The sequence below is a fragment of the Panthera tigris genome, chromosome E1 (genome assembly GCF_018350195.1).
Source record: "Panthera tigris isolate Pti1 chromosome E1, P.tigris_Pti1_mat1.1, whole genome shotgun sequence".
NCBI lineage: Eukaryota > Metazoa > Chordata > Mammalia > Carnivora > Felidae > Panthera > Panthera tigris.
The window spans coordinates 36,860,965-36,882,156 of record NC_056673.1 but is presented as its reverse complement, the minus strand read 5'-3'; the positions used below and the strand labels follow the sequence as shown (position 1 = coordinate 36,882,156).

The following is a 21,192-nucleotide window of genomic DNA, read 5'->3' as shown; positions in this document are numbered from 1 at the left end:
AAGGCCACAAAAAAATCATGACTCTCAGATTCTTGAAGAGCAGAGAAAAACTAGGGGCACCTGGGTGGCTCGGTTGGTTAAGCATCCAACTTCGGCTCAGGTCATGATCTCAGTTCATGGGCTCAGACCCCACATCGGGCTCTGTGCTGACAGGCCTGGAGCCTGCTTCAGATTCTGTGTCTCCCTCTCTCTCTGCCCTCTCCCCCTTGCACTCTGTCTCTCTCTCAAAAATAAATAAATGTTAAAAAACTTAAAGAAAAAGAGAAAAAGAAAGAAAGAAAGAAAGAAAAAAAGAAAGAAAGAAAGAAACTACTATAATCTTCCCAAAGTCCTATCTCAGCTGCCATGAACCCATGGAGACATCTCAGCTTTGTAATAAAATGTAATACCATGTTGGATAATAAGATTTAATACCATTGGCTCTTGCCAATGCGCTGACTCATAATTACACTGTTTAACATTACCAAATGCCATGCTCACACAGATATTCCACAACTCCCAGGTGCTTTGAAATGGTGCTTCAACACTGGGAAGTAGAAAATAAGGGACTGTTACATAATTCTTTATATTTTTCTGAATTTAAGATGGTCTCAAAATGTGAAATTCACATACATATCGCAAGGGACTTAGCAGTAAAGCCATTGGGAATGTCCTAGATGGGAGCAGTAGCATTAAGGCAGATAGCAGGTATATAATGGGATCTGTGATGAGGCACCACCCAAAACTTCCACAACTCAGCAACAGGTACCAAAGCCAGAGAGCCCCAAGGAACCAGCGTTGACTAAGCTGGTAAAATAGGCTGCTGAACAATGGACTGAAGAGAATGGGAGGGAAAAGGAGTATAACAATACGGGAGCCTGAAGCAGGCTGCCCTTATTGACAATTCAACACCTTCTGAGGAAAGTTCAGTCATTTTATGGCCAAGAAATATTTGCTATTTTGGAAATGGACAAGTATCTCAACTTTCCAGGAAAATAACCGTAAAGTGAACTTGGTTTTATAATCACAATCTTACTATTTCAACCTGTAGTGTTACATTCAGGTAGAACCTTTACAAACAGCAGTAATTCAATTAAAGGAGTGTAATCTTAAACAATATGGAGATACTAATGTAACCCAGAATGGTCACATGCAGACAGAAAGTATATTCTAATTGGACTGTAACTCCGGGTATTGATCCTTCCCCCCCCCCCCAGATGCAGCACCTTAAAAATGAACTTTTCTCCTATGGGCTAGCAATATATCAGCTAAAAGATGATCAGATTCAGTGAACACCTAGGGAATGCATAATAAGAAAACAGAGTTTCAGCTAATTGTGACATAGGCTTCCAGTAGTGTCAAAGTTAGGCCTCTCTGGCCACCTTCTAAACAAGAGGAATGAAGAGTAGATACGAGTTTCCAAGAAGGGTCTAGACTCACAAAAGGACAAAATCCTTAGAATGCTGCCTTGACTGGCAGAAGTTTGGAATTATTTACTCCTACATTTTTTTTAGGACAATAATTGAGACCCATGTGGGGGAAGAAAATAGCACAAGCATTTTTCAACAAGCAAGAAATAGGGAAGAAAGCCTTTCTTTTGGACAGAGTAGGGGAATTTTAGAGAATTTGGGATTAATTACAGTTCTTAAAATTCTCAAGACAACTTTTCATTAAGCCGTTTCATGGAATATTACTACCATTGGTATTTATACTTCTGGAAGGAAAAAAAAAGCCTTGTTCTACACTCAGTATAGTAAAGGGGACTTGCTGACCCCTACTGGCTGATCCTGGAATTACACAATTGGCACAAATGAGAAAGGATCTATCAAGGACAAAGGAAGAGCTACAGAAATTCTTAACCCTGAAAAGTTAACAGAAAACAACTGATCCTGGGGCCAGCCCGATCTTTATTAAGGAGGTGGTAGAAGGGGAGGGTGGTTCAATCACATTTCATATCTTTTTCCTTTATTTACAGAAGTGAAATGTGATTCCTCCCCACACCTTCTCCATTCTGGATTTTCTCCCACCTCCTAAAAAATGGGCAAAGACTGAGAATCCTAAGGGCCCCTACCTGTATAACTCATGAGTCCAGGTTGGCAGTCAGGCCGAGGGTCACTATCGAAGGACTATGCCATCTTAAAGATTTCACACTTGGGCGACTGGAATTTCGAAGGTCCAGCTCTTTTCCTCTGGCATGGAACAGATGGGGAGAAGAAAAAACCACCACACAGAGCCACTGGCAGACTCACCATTTCATCAGGAACATGAGTTCTCCACTGGAGTCTGTAGCTCCAATAATCCGCTCTGGCTCCAAACCCCGGGCAAAGCCTCGTGGCTTTTCTGACTGTGAAAACCAGATGAATGGAACAATTTTAATTATATGGAATTGTTATCCAGACTGGAGTCACTCCGGTTTCTCTGATTAATATAATGACACTCTTGCCAATATTCCACCAATACCTTGGCTCCAAGTCACAGGCCTTTTTGCATCCTTGGGTGATTCCTCCATCAAGGTCTTAAGGTTTCCCCATATGTAAAAAGGGACATACGTCTCAAGCAAAATAAATGTTCACAACTGTTTCTTCCCCTTCAGAAGACAACTTACTTTAAGGTATTGAATAGATGAAAATAGCTACCTTACAGTTGTAATGATTACAACACTGAAAACGATCTTTTTACGGGAATGAATTTAGTTGCACTTCTTCCTGAACCTCAGATAAAATAAGTATAGATTAAGTGAACCCCCAAAACACTTTGAAAGCATTAGCATAGCTAAGATTCCAGAAGGAATGAGAGATGGCTGCTGAGGTCCAAGAAACAGCAGAATAAAAGTATTTAACTTTAAATTTAAAGAGCTTTTAGTTTCTTCGACAGCAGTAGGAATTCTAGACTAGTAAAAATTTTCTCTCCTCACCTCTTCTTTCTTCTTCTTTGGTTTGCTCTCCTCTCCCTTATCTTCAGAATCAGAGTCAGCTTTGCGCTTGCCTCCCTCTGACTTATCTGTCTCATGTGCTGTTTTCTGTGACTGTAGAAATTCAGCAATGAGATCAGGGCAATCCAGGTTCTCTTCTGGCTCCCACGTGTTATCCTCACTGAAATCAGAGGGCACAGTGAGTCACACTTTCCACTCAAAGTTAGCACACTCATACTAAGGAGACGCACAGGATGACAAGAGCTGGTGCCCTTGGAAGAGAGGAGTTAATGATGATGAGGAACCAGATTTTGTCCAAGATCAAGAACTTGGTAATGCTGAAATTTCTTGGTGGGCGGGAGGGGAGATAAGGGACTTTTAGACCATAAGCCATGGAGGCCAGGCCTGGGTCACACTACATATTGGAGCACTCTAGGCCTTGCACATTACTAGACTCCTGAGAAAGTTGGTGACTACATGGATGGATTTAGCCAGGTTAATGAAACTTACTCTGAGAACCCCTTCCACTTTAGGAGGTACTCCACTTTGCCCTTTACCACTCGACGGTCAAGAACTTTTTCCACCACATATTCCTCTTCCTCCTCTTCTAGCACCTCCTCCACTTTCTTCTTGTTTTGTTTCTTCCCCATAGTGCCCGCCAGCTTTCTGGTCTAAAGGGTGACGCTGCTAAAGTGACAAAATAAAAAGGGCATTAGGGCACACTTTTCTTGGTTAGGTGAATATTCGGATGGTTAGAAACCCAGGGGCATCACTGATGACTTTAACAGTGTATCCTTGTATTACGTATTCCACCTTTTCGGCTTCAGTAAAAAATAAAGTTTTCTAATATGTTCTGATATGAAAGCTAGTTCATAAAAAGCCCCAACCAATCTCACAGCAAAACTCCTTTATTCTTGCATAATCACCTAACACTTTTATACCTATTCTAAGTTAAAAAGTTTCCAATACCCCTTTTAGTATAAAGCATGGCATCTAAAATGTTATTCAATTGAAAGTAAGAGTCCTAAAAATAAGGTATAAACATTAAACTTACATACACATTAAACTTACATATAACCCTCTGATTCATACTTTCATCATATCACTAGACTTCCAACTTTTACAGTGCGAAGCAGCTTGTCCTATTTATCAAACATCTGGTTCGATTTTCCCCTTTGTATATGCATATATAATACAATGCATCCCTCTGCATTGTTACAACATTCTCTCCTGAGTCTCAAGGTTCTTTTTTTAAAATGTTTGTTTATCGGGGTGCTTGGGTGGCTCAGGTCATGATCTCACAAGCTCATGAGTTTGAGCCCCACGTGGGGCTTGTGCTAACAGCTCGGAGCCTGGAGCCTGCTTCGGATTCTCTGTCTCCCTCTCTCTGTTCCTCCCCTGCTCGCACACTCTCTCTCTTTCTCTCAAATATAAATATTAAGAAGTTTTTTTTAAATAAATAAAATGTTTATTTATTTTGGGGGGGGGGCAGAGGGAAAGGGAGAGAGAGAATCTCAAGCAGGATCCGTGCTGCCAGCATAGCCCGACATGGGGCTCAATCTCATGAAACATGAGATCATGACCTAAGCAGAAATTGAGTTGCACGCTTAACCAACTGAGCACCCACAAGGTTCTTTATGTGGTCTTTTCCAAATGCCATCAATGATTTACAATGTGAAAGTTTCTTCTTCGTTTCTTATTCTACTTAGCTTATTTCTGAGGTTCAGAAAGACTTATAAAAATGCCAGAATGACCATGAAATTCTCTAATTGGGGCACTGCAATAATTTGGAAAAATGAACAGGAAAAAAAGAGATAGTTATCACAGATAATAAAACCTGAGTTAATTCTTTTTTTTTTTTTTAATTTTTTTAACGTTTATTTATTTTTATTTTTGAGAGAGAGAGAGACAGAGCATGAACAGGAGAGGAGCAGAGAGAGAGGGAGACACAGAATCTGAAACAGGCTCCAGGCTCTGAGCTGTCAGCACAGAGCCTGATGCGGGGCTCGAACTCACGGACCGTAAGATCATGACCTGAGCTGAAGTCGGACGCTTAACCGACGAGCCACCCAGGTGCCCCAAAACCTGAGTTAATTCTTTTGTAAAATACTTCTTTAGGCTGAGTGACTTCTAAGGATTTTTTTCCAATGCTAAAACTTTAGTCCCCTATAAATCTATTTTTAGTCCTTCAGATACAATTGGGACAGCTGGCAGGCTTAAAGCCATTTGTTTACCAATTTGCGTCAGTAGGTGGCGCCATAAGATACCAACACATCAGAACTGATCTACAAAACTGGCCCAAAATCTACAAATTCATGGATCACAGCTGCCACAATGAGATACAAAGAATCAAGAGAATGGCAGATAATTCAAGCCAAATTACTACCATCTATGAACTTAAGATAATGCTGATTTGGGGCTAAACTGGTTGTTCATCCTTGGGAAAAGGAGTCTTACTTAGCCTAGGTAGAAACTCTTCTAAATATACTTTAGGGGTGCCTCACAGCTGGCTCAGTCAGAACAGCATGAGACTCTTGATCCCAGGGTTTGAGTTCGATCCCTACGTTGGGTATAGAGTACATAAAAAGAAAATATTTAATAAACAAACTTTAAAACTGACATGTACAGAATGTCTTTTTGAAAAAGTCCACTATAGTCCATATGAAATATAACAAATTTTCATGGAAGTCAGGATCATCATTATGAATCAGTTAAATTATCCACAGAAATTTTGGTTTATACTGAGATATTCCCATGTCTGCATATATGAGCAATGCTGACTTACTGAAACATTTAACTACTAGAAAATCTGGACACTGGTGGATACTGGAGATTCAAGAGAATAAGAAATGCTTCCTGCCTTTCTGATGCTTAATGTCCGATAAGAAAAATGTAGATACCACTTCCACTTAAAGGTATTCTGAACTTTTGCAAGGTAGCACGAAACACTTTTCTGGAGTGCTTTTAGTATGGTCTAAGGCAACACCTAAGCCCCACCTTTACAGAGGGGTTCAGAACATTACCTGTGCTCAGGTAAGAGGCATCTTTCCAACCCTCTTCCTTCTCCATTTACATACTGAAAAATCTGCTTTGCTTTCCTTCACCCCCCACCCAGTCCCTCTATCTTTTAGAGAAAATGCCACACGTTTTCCCTTCCTTCTTTTACTGAACCAACTTATCAGTGGATTGCAGTTAGCTTCATGTGCCTTTGATTCAGAGGCTGTGTGTACTTCTTTCTGGAGGGAGATGCTTTCAGGTTTTCAAATTTCTGACTGCTATATGGCAAGTGTTATTTTATGAGGAAAGAAAAATCTAATTTCCCTTCTGGATTGTGTTTCCTTCCAAGAATAAATGCTCTCTATTCCTTGCTTTCTTCCACTGTGAGTTGAAGAGGTAAAGCAGGATTCACTGTCAGTCTTTGGTTAACACGCAGAGAAAAATAAACTGACCATCACCTTTAGATACCAAAGGTTACCACAACTCCCTGCATTAATTTGGTCTTGGACATTGGAAGATACTCCCTTTCTCAATTGATGGAAGGAAAATAATGGGTTATAGACCATGCAAAACAGTAATTGTTCCCTAATAACTTCTCTACCAAGTAATTAAATTTAAGAAGGTAAAGGAAAGGCATTCTATCACTAAGGCTTCAGAATCCAGAGTTATTTAAAGCCCCGTGTTATCCACATTAATAGTTATACTTGTCTTACAAAAAGAAACAGCACTGAATACTGCCCATCCGATTGTCCTACTACGAACCAAAAGGATCAGGACAGCTTCTGGTTTATCTCTGGCTACTGTAGGCCTCTTCTCCCTGTATCATTAGCATGGTCCCAAGGAGGAAGAGTCATAGAACAGAACAGTTTAACTAGCTTAACTCACTGTCTTAACAACTCAAGGGGTGCCTGGGTAGCTGAGTTGACTAAGTGGCCAACTCTTGATTTCAGCACAGGTCATGATCTCACAGTGTGTGCTTATGCCCAGCATTAGACTCTGCACTGAAGGCATGGAGCCTGCTGGGGATTCTCACTCCCTCCCCACCCCTCTCTCAATATAAATAAAGAAGCTTTAAAAAAAATAAAAAAGAAGAACTCAAAAAAGTGAAGAATAAACAGACTCCCACTTCTCTCTGAGCCTTTTTTAAGGAGAGAGTGAGTGTGAGTGGGGAAGGGGGAGAGGGAGAGAGAGGCAGGGAGAGAGAGGCAGGGAGAGAGAGGCAGAGAGGCAGGGAGGCAGGGAGACAGGGAGAGAGAATTTCAAGCAGGCTCCAAGCCCAAGGTGGCGCTCCATCCCAAAGACCTTGGGATCATGACCTGAGCCGAAATCAAGAGTCAGAAGCTCAACAAACTGAGCCAACGAGATGCCCTTCTCTGAGCTTTTTTTTTTTTTTAATCTTTTTGTTAATGTTTATTTATTTTTGAGAGAGAGAGAGAGAGAGAGAGAGAGCAAGCGGGAGAGGGGCAGAGAGAGAGGGAGACACAGAATCCGAAGCAGGCTCCAGGCTCTGAGCTGTCAGCCCAGAGCCCGATGCGGGCTCGAACTCCCGAACCGCAAGATCATGACCTGAGCCGAAGTCAGACGCTGACTGAGCCACTCAGGAGCCCCTCTCTGAGCTTTCTTAACTGGCTCATCCCAGCATCTACCTCAGGTACCAGATTCTTTATATTAAAGATTCTCAGCCAGGCTTCCCAATTTGAGTTTTTCTCTAATTTATAGGTAGTTCTATGGGGGCCTGAATAAGCAGTTTGTTAAAATCAATGTTGAAGTTGACTAAAAATGCAACCCACTCTTCCTATAGAATCTATCACCTTCAGAGGAGCCAAGAGCCCTCTTAAATATTATGAGTCAATTCTCCTATGGTTTCCAAAAGGATTATTTCAAGAGAAATCCTCCCTGAATATGACAGTCTCCAAACACTAGCAGGGATATCTGGAATTGAGGACTCTCAATTGGAATTGCTTGGCAAGGAAATTTCAAAGTAACTCAAATCAGTGTAGTAGCACAATGGAAAAATGCCTTTCATCAACACAACTTGCCACTCCCCCCCCCCCCCCCCCGGCATCCTGGCAACCAAATTATGGCATCAGTTATAGAACATGGCCTATGAACATGGCCATGGCCATGATCATAGAACATTTATGTCAGAACTATTTATGACAAAACATCGAAGAGGTGTACACAGGGTGAAAAGTTCCTGATTAACTCAAATCTTAATGTTTGGACAGGTCTTCTTAAGGCTTATCATGATGTTGCAGATAAAAAACCTAGAGTTGGGGTGCCTGGGTGGCTCAGTAGGTTGAGCGTCTGACTTCAGCTCAGGTCATGATCCATGGTTTGAGTATGATCCCTGCGTTGGACTCTGCTGTCAGCACAGAGCCCGCTTTACTTCAGGTCCTCTGTCCCTCCCCTCCTCTCTCTGCCCCTTCCCCCATGCTTTACCTCTCCCTCTCTCTCAAAAATCAACAGTAAAAAGAAAAAAAACCCCAACAAACTAGAGTTAACTAAGCTGCTATAACTTTTATCTAAATATTTACTGAGTCTGCCACATTTTAAGATGCCTAAAAAAAATAATACACTTGTATCGAACTTTAGAGTTTACAAAGTGCTACCTCACGTTACATCATTTGATCCTTCAAAACCATCCCGTGAAACAAACCACTGAGATGTTATCGACACCTCATAGATAACAGATTACAAGAAATAAATCACCTAAGGTCACATAATTAACAGAGCAAGCACCTCAGTAAGGACAGCAAGGCTGAGTGAGCTAAGGGCCCTGCTGCACACACACAACTAGGAGCTAGCCACGTATCTGTAGGAAGTCTTCCCTTTGGCCTGTACAAGAAAAGGACAGAGGTCTCTTTAAGTGGATCCTTCCTATAGTTTGTCATCAGTAAATAAGGAAGTGACTGATAATGATTCTCTTTTGAAAAGACCTTGTTGGGAATGCAAGCTGGTACAGCCACTCTGGAAAACAGTACGGAGGTGCCTCAAAGAACTAAAAATAGAACTACCCTACAACCCAGCAATTGCACTACTAGGCATTTATCCAAGGGATACAGGTGTGCTGTTTCGAAGGGACACGTGCCCCCCCATGTTTATAGCAGCACCATCAACAATAGCCAAAGTATGGAAGGAGCCCAAATGTCCATCGATGGATGAATGGATAAAGAAAATGTGGTATATATATATACAATGGAGTAATTATTCGGCAATCAAAAAGAACGACATATTGCCGTTTGCAACTACGTGGATGGAACTGGAAGATATTATGCTAAGTGAAATTAGTCAGAGAAAGACAAAAATATGACTTCACTCATATGAGGACTTTAAGAGACAAAACACATGAATATAAGAGAAGGGAAACAAAAATAATATAAAAACAGGGAGGGGGACAAAACAGAAGAGACTCATAAATATGGAAAACAAACTGAGGGTTACTGGAGGGGGTGTGGGAGGGGGGGATGGGCTAAAGGGGGTAAGGGGCATTAAGGAATCTACTCCTGAAATCACTGTTGTACTATATGCTAACTAATTTGGATGTAAATTTAAAAAAATTAAAAATAAAATTAAAAAAAAAAAGAGGAAAAAAAAAAAAGAAAAGACCTTGTAAGGTATGGCTGTTAAAAAAACCAATGATTCCTAATTGGTTACTGCAATACAAAGGTATTCATTGTTAATTAAATCAGGAGGCAGTGACAAAGCATTGGTTGTTAGGGCCCCAGCAAGTCTTTGGAATCTTTTAAATCAACAAGTGCTAGATGGTGCAGATTTTGTGAAGTTAAACACCTACCAAGTAGGCTGAAGACAGCACGGAGAAAATGCCAATTTTAAGAAACCAAAATTTATAGTGTCCCAATGAATCCAGGAATGATGTAAATCTGAAGCAAGAGTCATGAACTCATAGCTCTTTCAAGAGAAAAAAACCCACACATCCTCCACTAAGGCAGTTAGAAGCTAGAAAACAGGAACAATGCTACTTGAAAGCAGAAGGCAGTATAGTATCAGATACAAGGCATTTTATTTTGTTTTTGAGTAGCTGGTACTGATTTCTTGCCAGCTTGAAAGATCAAATTCCAGGTGTCAGTACAAGGTAACAACCACAGACCTCTGAAACCAAAGCAGTAGGGCTTTTAGCTAAATGTTAAGAAAAAGCATTCAGAATGTTGGTCTGGTGAGGTGACCACCTTTACTAAGGAAGAATTCATAGGAAAGCAGACTTTGAATAGAGAGTTTTCACTCATAAGAATCAGAATGACCTAGGGAGTTTAAAAATACAGATACCCAGAAAATACAGATACCCAGATCCAATGACATAGAAAGTACGGTGTGTATGTATGTATATATATATATATATATATATATATATATATACACACACACACACACACATACTAACCATAATATAATGTATTCATATTCAATTACAAAAATATTTAATGTAGGAAATTACAATTCCTTGGCCCAAAACCTGTCAGCCTATTTATGTTTTTTTTTAGTGTTTGTTTATTTTTGAGAGAGAGACAGAGCATGAGCGGGGGAGGGGCAGAGAGGGAGACACAGAATCTGAAGGAGGCTCCAGGCTCTGAGCTCTCAGTGCAGAGCCTGGCATGGGGCTCGAACCCATGAATTGCAAGATCGTGACCTGAGCTGAAGTTGGATGCTTATCGGACTAAGCCACCCAGGCGGCCTAGCCTGTTTATGTTTCTATACATAAACACAGATATATATTAAGTGAAAATAGATATTATAATTCTACAACTTGCTTTTTAATAAAACGTACTATATCTTTGACACTGTTCCATAAAGATCTCCATTAAAAAAATTTTTGTAATGTTTATTTGTTTTGAGATTGAGTGCTAGTGGGGGAGGGGCAGAGAGAGAGGGAGACTGGAGAATTCAAAGCAGGCTCTATGTTGTCAGCGCAAAGCCTGACATGGGGCTTGAACCCATAAACAGCAAGATCCTGACCTGAGCCAAAGTCAGATGCTCAACCAACTGAGCACCACCCAGGTGCCCCAAAAATCTCCATTCTTAACAAGCTGCATAGTATTCCATATTGTATGGACACATCATATCTAACCATTTACCAAGTGATGAAAATTTGGGTTGTTGCCAATTTTCTATTATTACAGTGTTCTTTGAACATGGCATCTGCATCTTTAAAACCTCCTTAGCAGATCTGTATGACTCTAGATCTTAGGGTCATGAGTTCAAGCTGGGTGTAGTTTGCTTAACAATAGATAAATAAAATAAAAAGCTCCTTAGGTGATTTGATGCATATCCTTGGATAAAAGCCATTGCTAGAAGAGGATTGGCAGAAACTACATTCCTCAGGTGAAATCACACAATTACAGATATAAATCAATTCTCAGAGTTAGCTAAAAGGCAGGTGAACATTTTACTTTCTCCATCCAATTGAGAATTAAGACTGGAACAATAACCAATGTTCATGAAAACAAAATGATCTCTGTATCACATTCAACATCATTCAATCTAGATCTTTTTTTTTTTTTTTTTTTTTTTTTTTTTTGGTACTAGCAATTGGAAGAACACTGCTTGAAGGATCCAGGATCCTTATATAGTTCCTTCCACCAAAAGAAAGCTAGTATGAGCACCAGAAAAGTCCCTTTCCTGTCCCTACCTCTCAAAACAACTTTATGCCTCTAGGTAGTTATATATATTTGCTCAGTTTCCTAATAAGCAAAATAGTATAACAACCCTCATGGGATTGATGCCTTTGAGGTGAGCTTTTATGACCTTCTAGGATTAAATCTATTTATATATTTGCATATATGTTCTACTTCATTAGATTACTGCTTCAAGTTTAAAGATAGCTTTCGGAAGCCCAAAATATTAAGACTCAATAAGAAAACAGCACTTCCATCGGGTGTATAGCTGAAATTCATGCCTAAGTTTTTAAAACCAGAGAGCAACTCCAGAACACACTCAAGAAGGACCCAGGTCTGGCTGGAACCAATAATTACGAAAAAGAGAAACCAAGATCTCATTTCTAGAAAACCAAGACAGAAGAGCTGCCAGAGACTGAAAAATCACATTTCATATAGCTTAAGTGTAGGAATTTCTTCTGCTCTTCCTTTTACCTGGCCTATACAAGAAAATGGCAAAAGGAATTTATCTTCCTATGAAGACAGATGAGAGAGGTGAGAAAGGAAGTTCTAAATACAATGGAAAATGTCAACAAAATGGTTTATTTGTGAAAATAATTTTAAGATTTCTGAAGATCAATGTAAATACCAAAAATCAGTTTTGATGATCCAAATAGTAAAGTTTTATAACAAACTTTAAAAGTTGAGATTTCAGGCTCAGTTTTCTTTTTTTTTTTTAATGTTTATTTTCGAGAGAGACAGAGATAGAGACAGAGCACAAGCAGGGGAGGGGAAGAGAGAGAGACACACACACAATCCAAAGGAGGCTCCAGGTCTGAGCTGTCAGCACAGAGCCCGACGTGGGGCTCGAACCCACAAACCAAGAGATCACAACCTGAGCCAAAGTCGGGTGTTTAACCAATTGAGCTGCCCACATGCCCCACAGACTGTTTTTACATACTAACTTTTTAAAAAAGGCAGCCATCCAATTAAATGAACAATGGTCTAAGTATTCATAGCACATTTATTGAGTTCAAGACAAAAATGACAATCATCCTTGATTTCATTCCACTCATCTTCCATATCTAGCCTCTTATTAAATCCTATTGAGTATGTATCTTAAATATCTTTCAATCCATACATTTTTCTAGCCCTACTACTACTATCATCCTATTTGCAAGCCATCATCATCTCTTGTTTGGGTAACTCCTGACCAGATTTATTCTCAACACTAGCCCCTCATTTAAAATGCAGGTTTCAGGGGACGCCTGGGTGGCTCAGTCGGTTGAGCATCCGACTTCGGCTCAGGTCATGATCTCACGGTTCGTGAGTTTGAGCCCCGCATCAGGCTCTGTGCTGACAGCTCAGAGCCTGGAGCCTGCTTCCGATTCTGTGTCTCCCTCTCTCTCTGCCCCTCCCCTGCTCATGTTCTGTCTCTCTCTCTGTCTCAAAAATAAATAAAACATTAAAAAAAAAATTAAAAAAAAAAATAAAATGCAGGTTTCAGGATGCCTGGATGGCTCAGTCGGTTAAGTGTCCAACTTCGGCTCAGGTCATGATCTCGTGGCTTCTGAGTTTGAGCCCCACATCGGGCTCTGCACTGACAGCTCAGAGCCTGGAGCCTGCTTCAGATCCTGTCTCCCTTTCTCTCTCTCTCTGCCTTTCCCTCACTCGCGCATGCGCGCGCGCTCTCTTGAAAATGAATAAGCATTAAAAAAAAATAAAATGCAGATCTCTTCATATCATTATGTGTGGGCATCTGAGCTGAAGACCACTACACCTAACCTATCAATCACAATTACCTTGCCCTTTGCCTCATTCTTTCATTTGACCAATTCCCTTACCTAAAATGTCCTGTTCAGGAGCTTTCCCAAAGCCTCAGGCTAGGTTTAGGTTAATTCTTCCTATGAACACCCTCCTACAGTATTCATCATTTAACAATTATCTTTTTGGTACCCATTATGGGTAAGGTGCTAGACAAAGGGGGTGAGCAACAAAGACAAAAATCCCTAGTCTCTTAGAATGTGTGCGCGTGTGTATGTGTATATATATGTGTGTATGTGTATATATATATATACACGTATATATATATGTATATATATGTGTATGTGTGTGTATATGTATATACACATACACACATGCACACACACATATACATATACTTGTGATAGTTAATTTTATGTGTTATACTGACTGGGCCACAATGCCCAGATATTTGTTCAAACATTTAGAATTTATTTTCTAGTGTGGACGAGTGCCATGAGTGAGCATGAGTGGGGGGTGTGTGAATACATGCATGTGCAGGCAGAGGAGGGCACGGACAATAAGCAAGAAGATATTGTGATAATTGCTATAAAGGAGACAACTCAGCAAAAATCAGAAAAACACACCATGTGTAGGGAATAGTTGGTTCCAAGTCCTAAAGTGAGAAGACGTTGCTTTATCTGAGGAACAGAAATGTGGCCAGTTAGAAAGAGAGGCTGAGGAAATGGCCAGTAAGGATGAGGTAATTACTGTGCATATCACTCCCCACATCACTCCTTCTCTCATCTAGCCCCTTTTTCCATTATTTTCCTATTGCCTCTTTTGCTTCTAGCTTAGGTTTAAGACCTAGGCATTAATAACTATAAAAGTTTCTAACTACAACTCTCCCAGCATTTAACACTATCTATTAAAAAATAAATAAAATTAAATAAAATAAAACCAATAACAATTTACTAAAAGCCAGAGTGGAATATAGGGTGACCAACTCACTGGCGAAAGCACTGAGAGGTCCACATTGCAGGAACCCTCTCAGACCCAGGCAAATGGAGCTATTTGTTCAGGCCAGTGGGATATGCAGACACACAAGAATCACAGGCTTTTGAGAATCCCTTAGTGGTGAGTAATAACAACATAATAACAGCTAAAATTTACTGAATACTTAAAACAATGCATATAAAGGCATTCAATCCTCACATCAACTCTATTAAACCCACTTCACAAATGAGAAAACTGAGGCTTATGAAGCAAAGAAAATTTCCCAAAGTCCCCAGAGCCAGGCCTGAAATATAAATACAAGAAAACAATGCAAGGTGAACTTCATTTCAACAAGAGAAATGTAAGAGTATATAATAATTAGCAAAAGAAAATTAAGCAAAAATAAGTAGCCACAAAAGCACCATAGAGGCTTGGAAGAATAAATGACTAGGGTGATCAGGAAAGAGTTTAAAAAGTTGGGATTGAAGCCAAGCTCCAAGAGTATTTGAAAAGGTGGATTGAGGAGGGCAATTTGGCTTAAGGAACGGTGGTGAACAAAAGCAATGAGGTATGTCTGAGGTAGATGGTGTGTAAACCAGTTTGGGCAGAGTAGACTAAATAGTAAAGGTAACCACTAAAAAATTTTCTAGAAGGCCCCTTCTCCTTAAAACAAAGACCAAACTCCTCAGCGCAACACCTAACACCCTTTCATTCCAACCATTCCGTACTTCTACTCCCTCACAAGACCTACACTCCTGTCAAAACTATAAACTGCACACCGTCTCCACAAAAGGCTCTGCTCATTATTAAGTGATCCTGCCCAACACCAGCAGTCAAAATCCTACCCATCCTTAAAGATAGGGCTTAAACAACCTTACTTCCATGAAGCCTACTCAACCTAGCCAACCACTGTTTCTTTTTTCTGTTTCCATTGTTTCTACTTTTTGTAATATTTAAAAAAATTTAGACAGAGCCGTGACAAGGGAGGACAGGATGGGAGGAGAGAGGGAGAGAGAGAGAAAATCCTAAGCAGCCTCCATGCTGAGCATCCCACAACACTGGGCTCATGACCTGAGCCACAATCAAGAGTCGGATGCTCAACCAACTGAGCCACACAGGCACCCCTCTTTCTGTTTTTATTCAGACACTCAATCAAAGATAGGTCTGGGCCCTGTGTAACACGTTGAACCCTGTATGGGCAGGAAGGATATATGTCTCAGATGCCAAAAATCAGGGAAGAGAAGTCTAAAGCTGTCAGCATTTTAGGGAATAATCAGTAAAATCTGATCTGCAACCCCAAAATGGAAAACAAGAAAGAAGTACACCTTTGTTGAGCATTAGCAACTACATACCAATCATTAAAAGGCAGGTGAAGGCATGTGTAGTATATACTCAATTTGTAGTCCTCCTGACTCATGTTTCTAAACTGCTGTTAGTCTGTTTGTTAGCTATGACTGGGAGGTAAATGCTTTCCAGATGGAAAACTTTACTGAGCAGAAAACAACTTGTGCCACAAACCCAGTAGCAGGAGTTTCATTTTTAAAGGAATAGCTGCCCTTGAATTCCAGGATCTAGGACTAGAATACTGGTGTGCTAATCAAATTAAAATTTTATCTGAGCTCTATCAGAAAGTTGGCTATCCCCTTTCTGGAGGCTGATGGGGATGAAACTACAGATACAGCTTTGGGTTAAGAGGCCACAGGGATATGCAAATATTAGTAGGACACAGTGATAACTGGCAAGTCTTTTAGTTTAAGATGAAATAAAATTAGAAAGCTGGACCAGAATTACAGCTAAGTTGGAAATTTTTTTTTAAGTTTATTTATTTATTTTGGAGGGGGGAGGGACAGAGAGAGAGAATCCCAAGCAGGCTCTGTTCAACCGACTGAGCCACGCAGGAGTCCCAGCTAAGATGGAACTAAAAGCAGAGACCAAAGCATTCACAGATAACAAAACAAAACCAGATTATTGACACTAACCTCTCAAATACCACAGTTCTGTTAGGCTCTCAATGTGTTAGCTATTATTAAAGAGAAAGGCACAATTTCACAGACAAATTAGGTTACCCCCCCTTGGTCAGCAAATCGTAAAAGTGGGCGCCTGGGTGGCTCAGTCAGTTGAATGTCCAACTCTTGATTTCGGCTCACGTCATGATCTCATGGTTCCCGGGAATGAGCCCTGAATTGATGTCCATGCTGGCAGTCTGGAGCCTGCTTGGGATTCTCTTTTCTGCTCCCCTGCTCGTGTGCACATGGTTTCTTTCTCTCTCTCTCTCTCTAAGTAAATAAATAAACTTTACAAAAAATCATAAAAGCTGAAAGCAGTAAAGATTTAACACAAATTATTCAATTCAAATACTAACAGGATCTGAATTTTGCCCATATTTGAATAACTGTTCCAATTTTGGGAGAGGCTATTCACTTTTTCAGTAGACATCACTATCTGGAAATACAATTGTTTTTAAGTTTGTTTGTTTGTTTGTTTGTTTATTTAGAGAGAGAGAGAGAGAGAGAGAGAGAGCGAGCTTGAATGGGGGAGGGGCAGAGAGAGAATCCAAGCAGAATGCCAAGCTGCACTATCAGCGCAGAGCCCGATGTGGGGCTCAAACTCACCAATTGTGAGATCATGACCTGAGCTGATACCAAGAGTTGGAGGCTTAACCGACTGAGCCATCCAGGTGCCCCTGGAAATACTATTTATTTAAATTTATGCAAAGACCCCAAAAGATTTTTCAAGATACTTCTAAAACAAAATATTCAAATTATATAGCTTGCTGTTAAAATCCAGAACCTGGGGCCTCTCCAGGTCCTCACCTAAGGTATTTAAAATGGTCACTTGCACAATCTGCACACCAAGCTGAGTACATAAAAACTAATAAGACAGGGGCGCCTGGGTGGCTTAGTTGGTTAAGCATCCGACTCTCCATTTTGGTTCAGGTCATGATCTCACAGTTCATGAGTTCAAGCCCCAAGTCGGGCTCTATGCTAATGCAGAGCCTGTTTGGGATTCTCTCTCTCAAAATAAATAAAACTTAAAAAAAAAAATTAACTGTTAAGACAAACATGCCAAGGACAACAGTTATACTCTGCCCAATGTTATTGATCAAAGACAGGAAAACTAATTATATAAATGCACATTAATTCATTCTAACACATGGAATTCTAAGAAAGGATCTCAAAGCCATATACTCAACAATCTATAAACTACCTACATTTAGATGAACAAGAAGCGTAGCCCCATTCTATGTGAGCCCACATACTAGCCATTAGCATTTTGTTCCAAAAACTCTTCAGAGAAATAACCTATGAAGTGAAAATCTATCAAGCCTAATGCAAAATCTGTTACACTACCAGAGATAGTATATAAAAAAAGGTGAGATTCTGATGGATAAACTACTAGAGAATGACAAAAGTGAATCAATTCTTTTTAAACGGTATGAAGTGAAAAAGAAACACTTTCCTGGTCCCTAAAATGGGCACAAGGTATAATAGTTGCTTTTTATTTTTTTAAGCTTATTTGTTTTTAAGTAATCTCTACACCCAGTGCGGGGTTCAAACTCACGACCCTAAGATCAAAAGTCACATGCTCTTCCAAATGAATCAGCCCAAGTGCTCTTATATAACGGTAGCTTCTTTTTAGAGGTTTGGTCAGACAATTACCAGTATCTTCCAGTCAAAAATGCAGAAGTCTAAGGTATTCTTACTTGGTCCCTTTCAATCAAGAAGCTAGAAGCACCAGGCTACACACTATTTACATCTTTAATGAAAAACAATTCAGGCTACAGCAGCCAATCAATGAAGAAAAATGGCACCAAAAGGAAAATCGGAAATGAAGACCCTGAACCTGCCCTAAAGCTTTAGTAAGGTGCTACCAGTTCCAACAAGTTGCCCTTTAACAATACTACTTACAATATAAATGTCTGCAAGCACCTAGGGAGGAACACAGGTACTAATTTTCCAAATGTATTCATGCTTCTATTCCAAAACACTGGACCTTTTCAGAGCTATTCTAAACTGGTAGCATGATTCTTAATACAACTGAGGAGGCTATCCTACCCCTGACCAGAGTTTCCAGTACAACTGACCTTTTGTAAACTCCACCTCAATTGAGTTAAACCAATACAAGTCCGCAAATAAAGCCGTCCATGAAAAATCTTCATTTGAAGCTCTGAAGAAGTATTGCTCATTTTGTATTCAAATTTTCCAACAACAAAGAAAGGCTGGCTAAAAATCACAAGAGCCTATGAAACAAATCTCACGATCTCACAAACTTTTCCTTTGTCTCCCCACTTCCCACATCATTTCACACTCTCTCACTAACTTAATTCCTTACATGTGAACTCATCTACACATTTCTATGATTTCACTGCCCTTTGCGACCAGTAACGATCCCAGATAAAAACTTATGGAACTAATCGTGAAATCAAAGCAGAAGCGCTACACTTGGTATATTAACTCCCTGAAAGGAATCAAAAGAGTAAAGATAGCTGAAAGCCTAGACAAGAGGAGAAATCTTGTTTTCATCCTTTCTGCACACATTCTTTTTAACAGCCTCCCCACCGCGTGAGGAGGACCCATCGGGAAGCAAGGCGGCCCCTTTCACACCTAACTGAAATACTCCCGGGGCCTCCGCCCTATTTACCCTAACAGCTCCTCCCCTTCCAGATCCAAGCCAGGCACCTCACCGCCCCTCCCTCTCCTAGCCCCCACTCCAGGTTATCCAGCAGATGATCTCCCCAAGAAGCACACCTTGGGCTGCCCAGCCCCCTCTCCAATTTCCTCGAAGTTACTTCTCCTTAGCCCGGCGAGCGAAATGCCTCTGACGGCCCCAGCCAGACCCGATATTCTCAGACTGCGTTCGAAAGCGAAGGTCTCGCAGCCGTCAACCCTCTCCACTCATGTCCAAGCATCAAGGTTGCCCAGCCTGTCCCCTTCCCAATTTACTCAAGTGTTTCCTCCCCAGCCCAACCCAGCAGCCGCGCACCCAACCACGTAGCATTGTCTTGTTGGTCTACCCAGGCCCTGAGGAGAGACCCGCCAGTGCTCGGCCCACCCCGAATCGCTTCTATCTCCAGCTCAGGATACGCCGCCCGCCCCGCCCTCTCCATCCTTCTCGCGCCCGGCGCCCGGCGCCCGACCCCCGCACCCGGCGGAGAGCTTCGCGAGGGAAGGGGTCGGGACCCGGCGCGTTCCTAGCTCCCGACCTCGGCCGCAAGCGCGGCCCCTCACCCAGGGCTACCGCTACCGCCGCCGCTACCGCCGCCGCCGCCGCCGAGCACCTCCCCCCCGCTCCCCGCTTCCCCTCCTTTAGCGGGCTCTTCACCTCAGAGCAGCGCCAAAGAGCCCGAGAGGAATCGGTGCCGCGCTAATGGCGCGTCGCGTCGGGCCGGCCGGGGGAGTGGCGCCCAGAAAAGCAACAAGCCGGTGGCCGCAGTCGAGCCCCTCACTGAAGCGGCGTACCGCAGGCCCCGGCCAACGGCCCTCCCCTCGGACGAACAAAAGAGCCTCGCACTCGGCGCTACCCGCCGCCCACACTGCGCAGGCGCGACGACCCTCCGCACAGTACTGTGGGACTTGGAGTCCATCCCAGACTACAAGACCCAAAGTACTGCGCGCGTCCTACACCGCCCCGCGGAGTGTGCGCGGGGTTCGGGGAGTTTTAGTTTTTTAACAAGCGCTCGACAGGCTCTAGTTTAGAACGTTGCGACCTAGGGAATTAGAACGTATGGTTTTACGAGCAAGCCCCATGATGCTTGGTACGAAAAATCAACCACTTCTGGACAGTTCACGTGAATCCTTGACATTTTTGAATCTAAAGAGGTTTCTCACCAGACCTTAAATCGCCAATAATCTCTGTAATCCTCAATTTCTGCCCCAAATCTCTGTAAGGCTCCTACTTCTCAGTGTTTATAAATTACTTCCCCTTCAAAGTCTTGCCTGATTCTTTAGACTAGGTTAGGTTCCCCAGGTAGTTTCCTCATCAGGGCCTCTTGACTTCTCGAAATTTTTCGTTGGCTGCGCCAAGCCAGAGCTCTAGTGCAGAACCCCCTTATCTCCGTGACCACTCCTCACCCAGCCACCTCCCAAGACACCGAGAAAGGCAAAAAACCACGCTTATTCTTCGAGACAAACTGTTTAGTTCTGACTTCAAGTATCTCGCTGTCCCCAACTCTGTTCATACGGAAATTCAGTCTCCCGTAACGTTTACCCCACTTTATTGTCATTAATGTCTGTCTTGTGTTTTCTAACCTCCTGTAAGGGCAGAAACCTTGCCGCCTCGTGTTGTTCACCACCCTTTACTCAATGCCCAGTACAGTCCCTGGCATACAGTTGTCAAGCAATATTTGTTGAATAAATGATTACGTGAATTAATGAAATGTCCTACCTGACAGGGCAGGTGATCAAGCTTTCCTTCCTTCATCTCTTCACATCAGATTTGTGAGGTTTTGGTTGGTTGTGCTTTTTTTGTTTGTTTGTTTGTTTGTTTGTTTGTTTTTTAACTTTTTTGTGCTTTTCCCTATCAAATCAGGAATAGAACTACCAAAAGATGATTTTTTTTTCCTTCTTTACTCTGAATATTCACATATCCTCCTAATCAGAGGTAAAGAGGAAAGGCAACCAGTCTATTGTACTCCACTTCAGAATGCGGGAGCCTGTGTGTATATAACAGTTTTGCTGAGCCAGGCACTGTGCAGGGCTCTGGAGAATTGTCATGTAAGAAACCCAGCTCAACAATATCATAATACTTTTGCTAAGACCGCTGTGGGAGCATGGGGAAGAGGGCAATTCTTCCTGAGACCTTCGGTTGGGTGTCTATGAAGAGGCAAAAATTCAGCTACTTACTCCCTCCTAAAGTGTCCTGTGTGTAATAACTTTAATGATGAAAAAATTAATTCTAATAATATAAGCTACATATTATTGAGTGCTTACCCCAGCACTAGGAATTCTCTTAAGG

The 21,192-nt window shown here is 41.5% G+C and overlaps 1 protein-coding gene across 3 annotated transcripts in view; it reads right to left on the bottom strand.

Annotated features, from left to right (window-relative positions):
• Positions 1–21,192, bottom strand: part of CBX1 (chromobox 1) — a 30,084-nt gene that overhangs the window by 1,744 nt on the left and 7,148 nt on the right. For 2 of the 3 annotated variants that reach the window (XM_042966780.1, XM_042966781.1), the window contains 3 exons: positions 3,401–3,577; positions 2,894–3,071; positions 2,229–2,323 (listed from right to left, as the gene is read on the bottom strand). In XM_042966780.1, coding sequence (XP_042822714.1) covers positions 2,229–2,323; positions 2,894–3,071; positions 3,401–3,540 — 413 coding nt within the window. In that variant the 5' untranslated portion in view covers positions 3,541–3,577. Of the gene's footprint in view, positions 1–2,228; positions 2,324–2,893; positions 3,072–3,400; positions 3,578–19,560; positions 19,840–21,192 lie in introns of those variants that run through there. The other variant, XM_007085732.3, reaches the window with a different exon arrangement.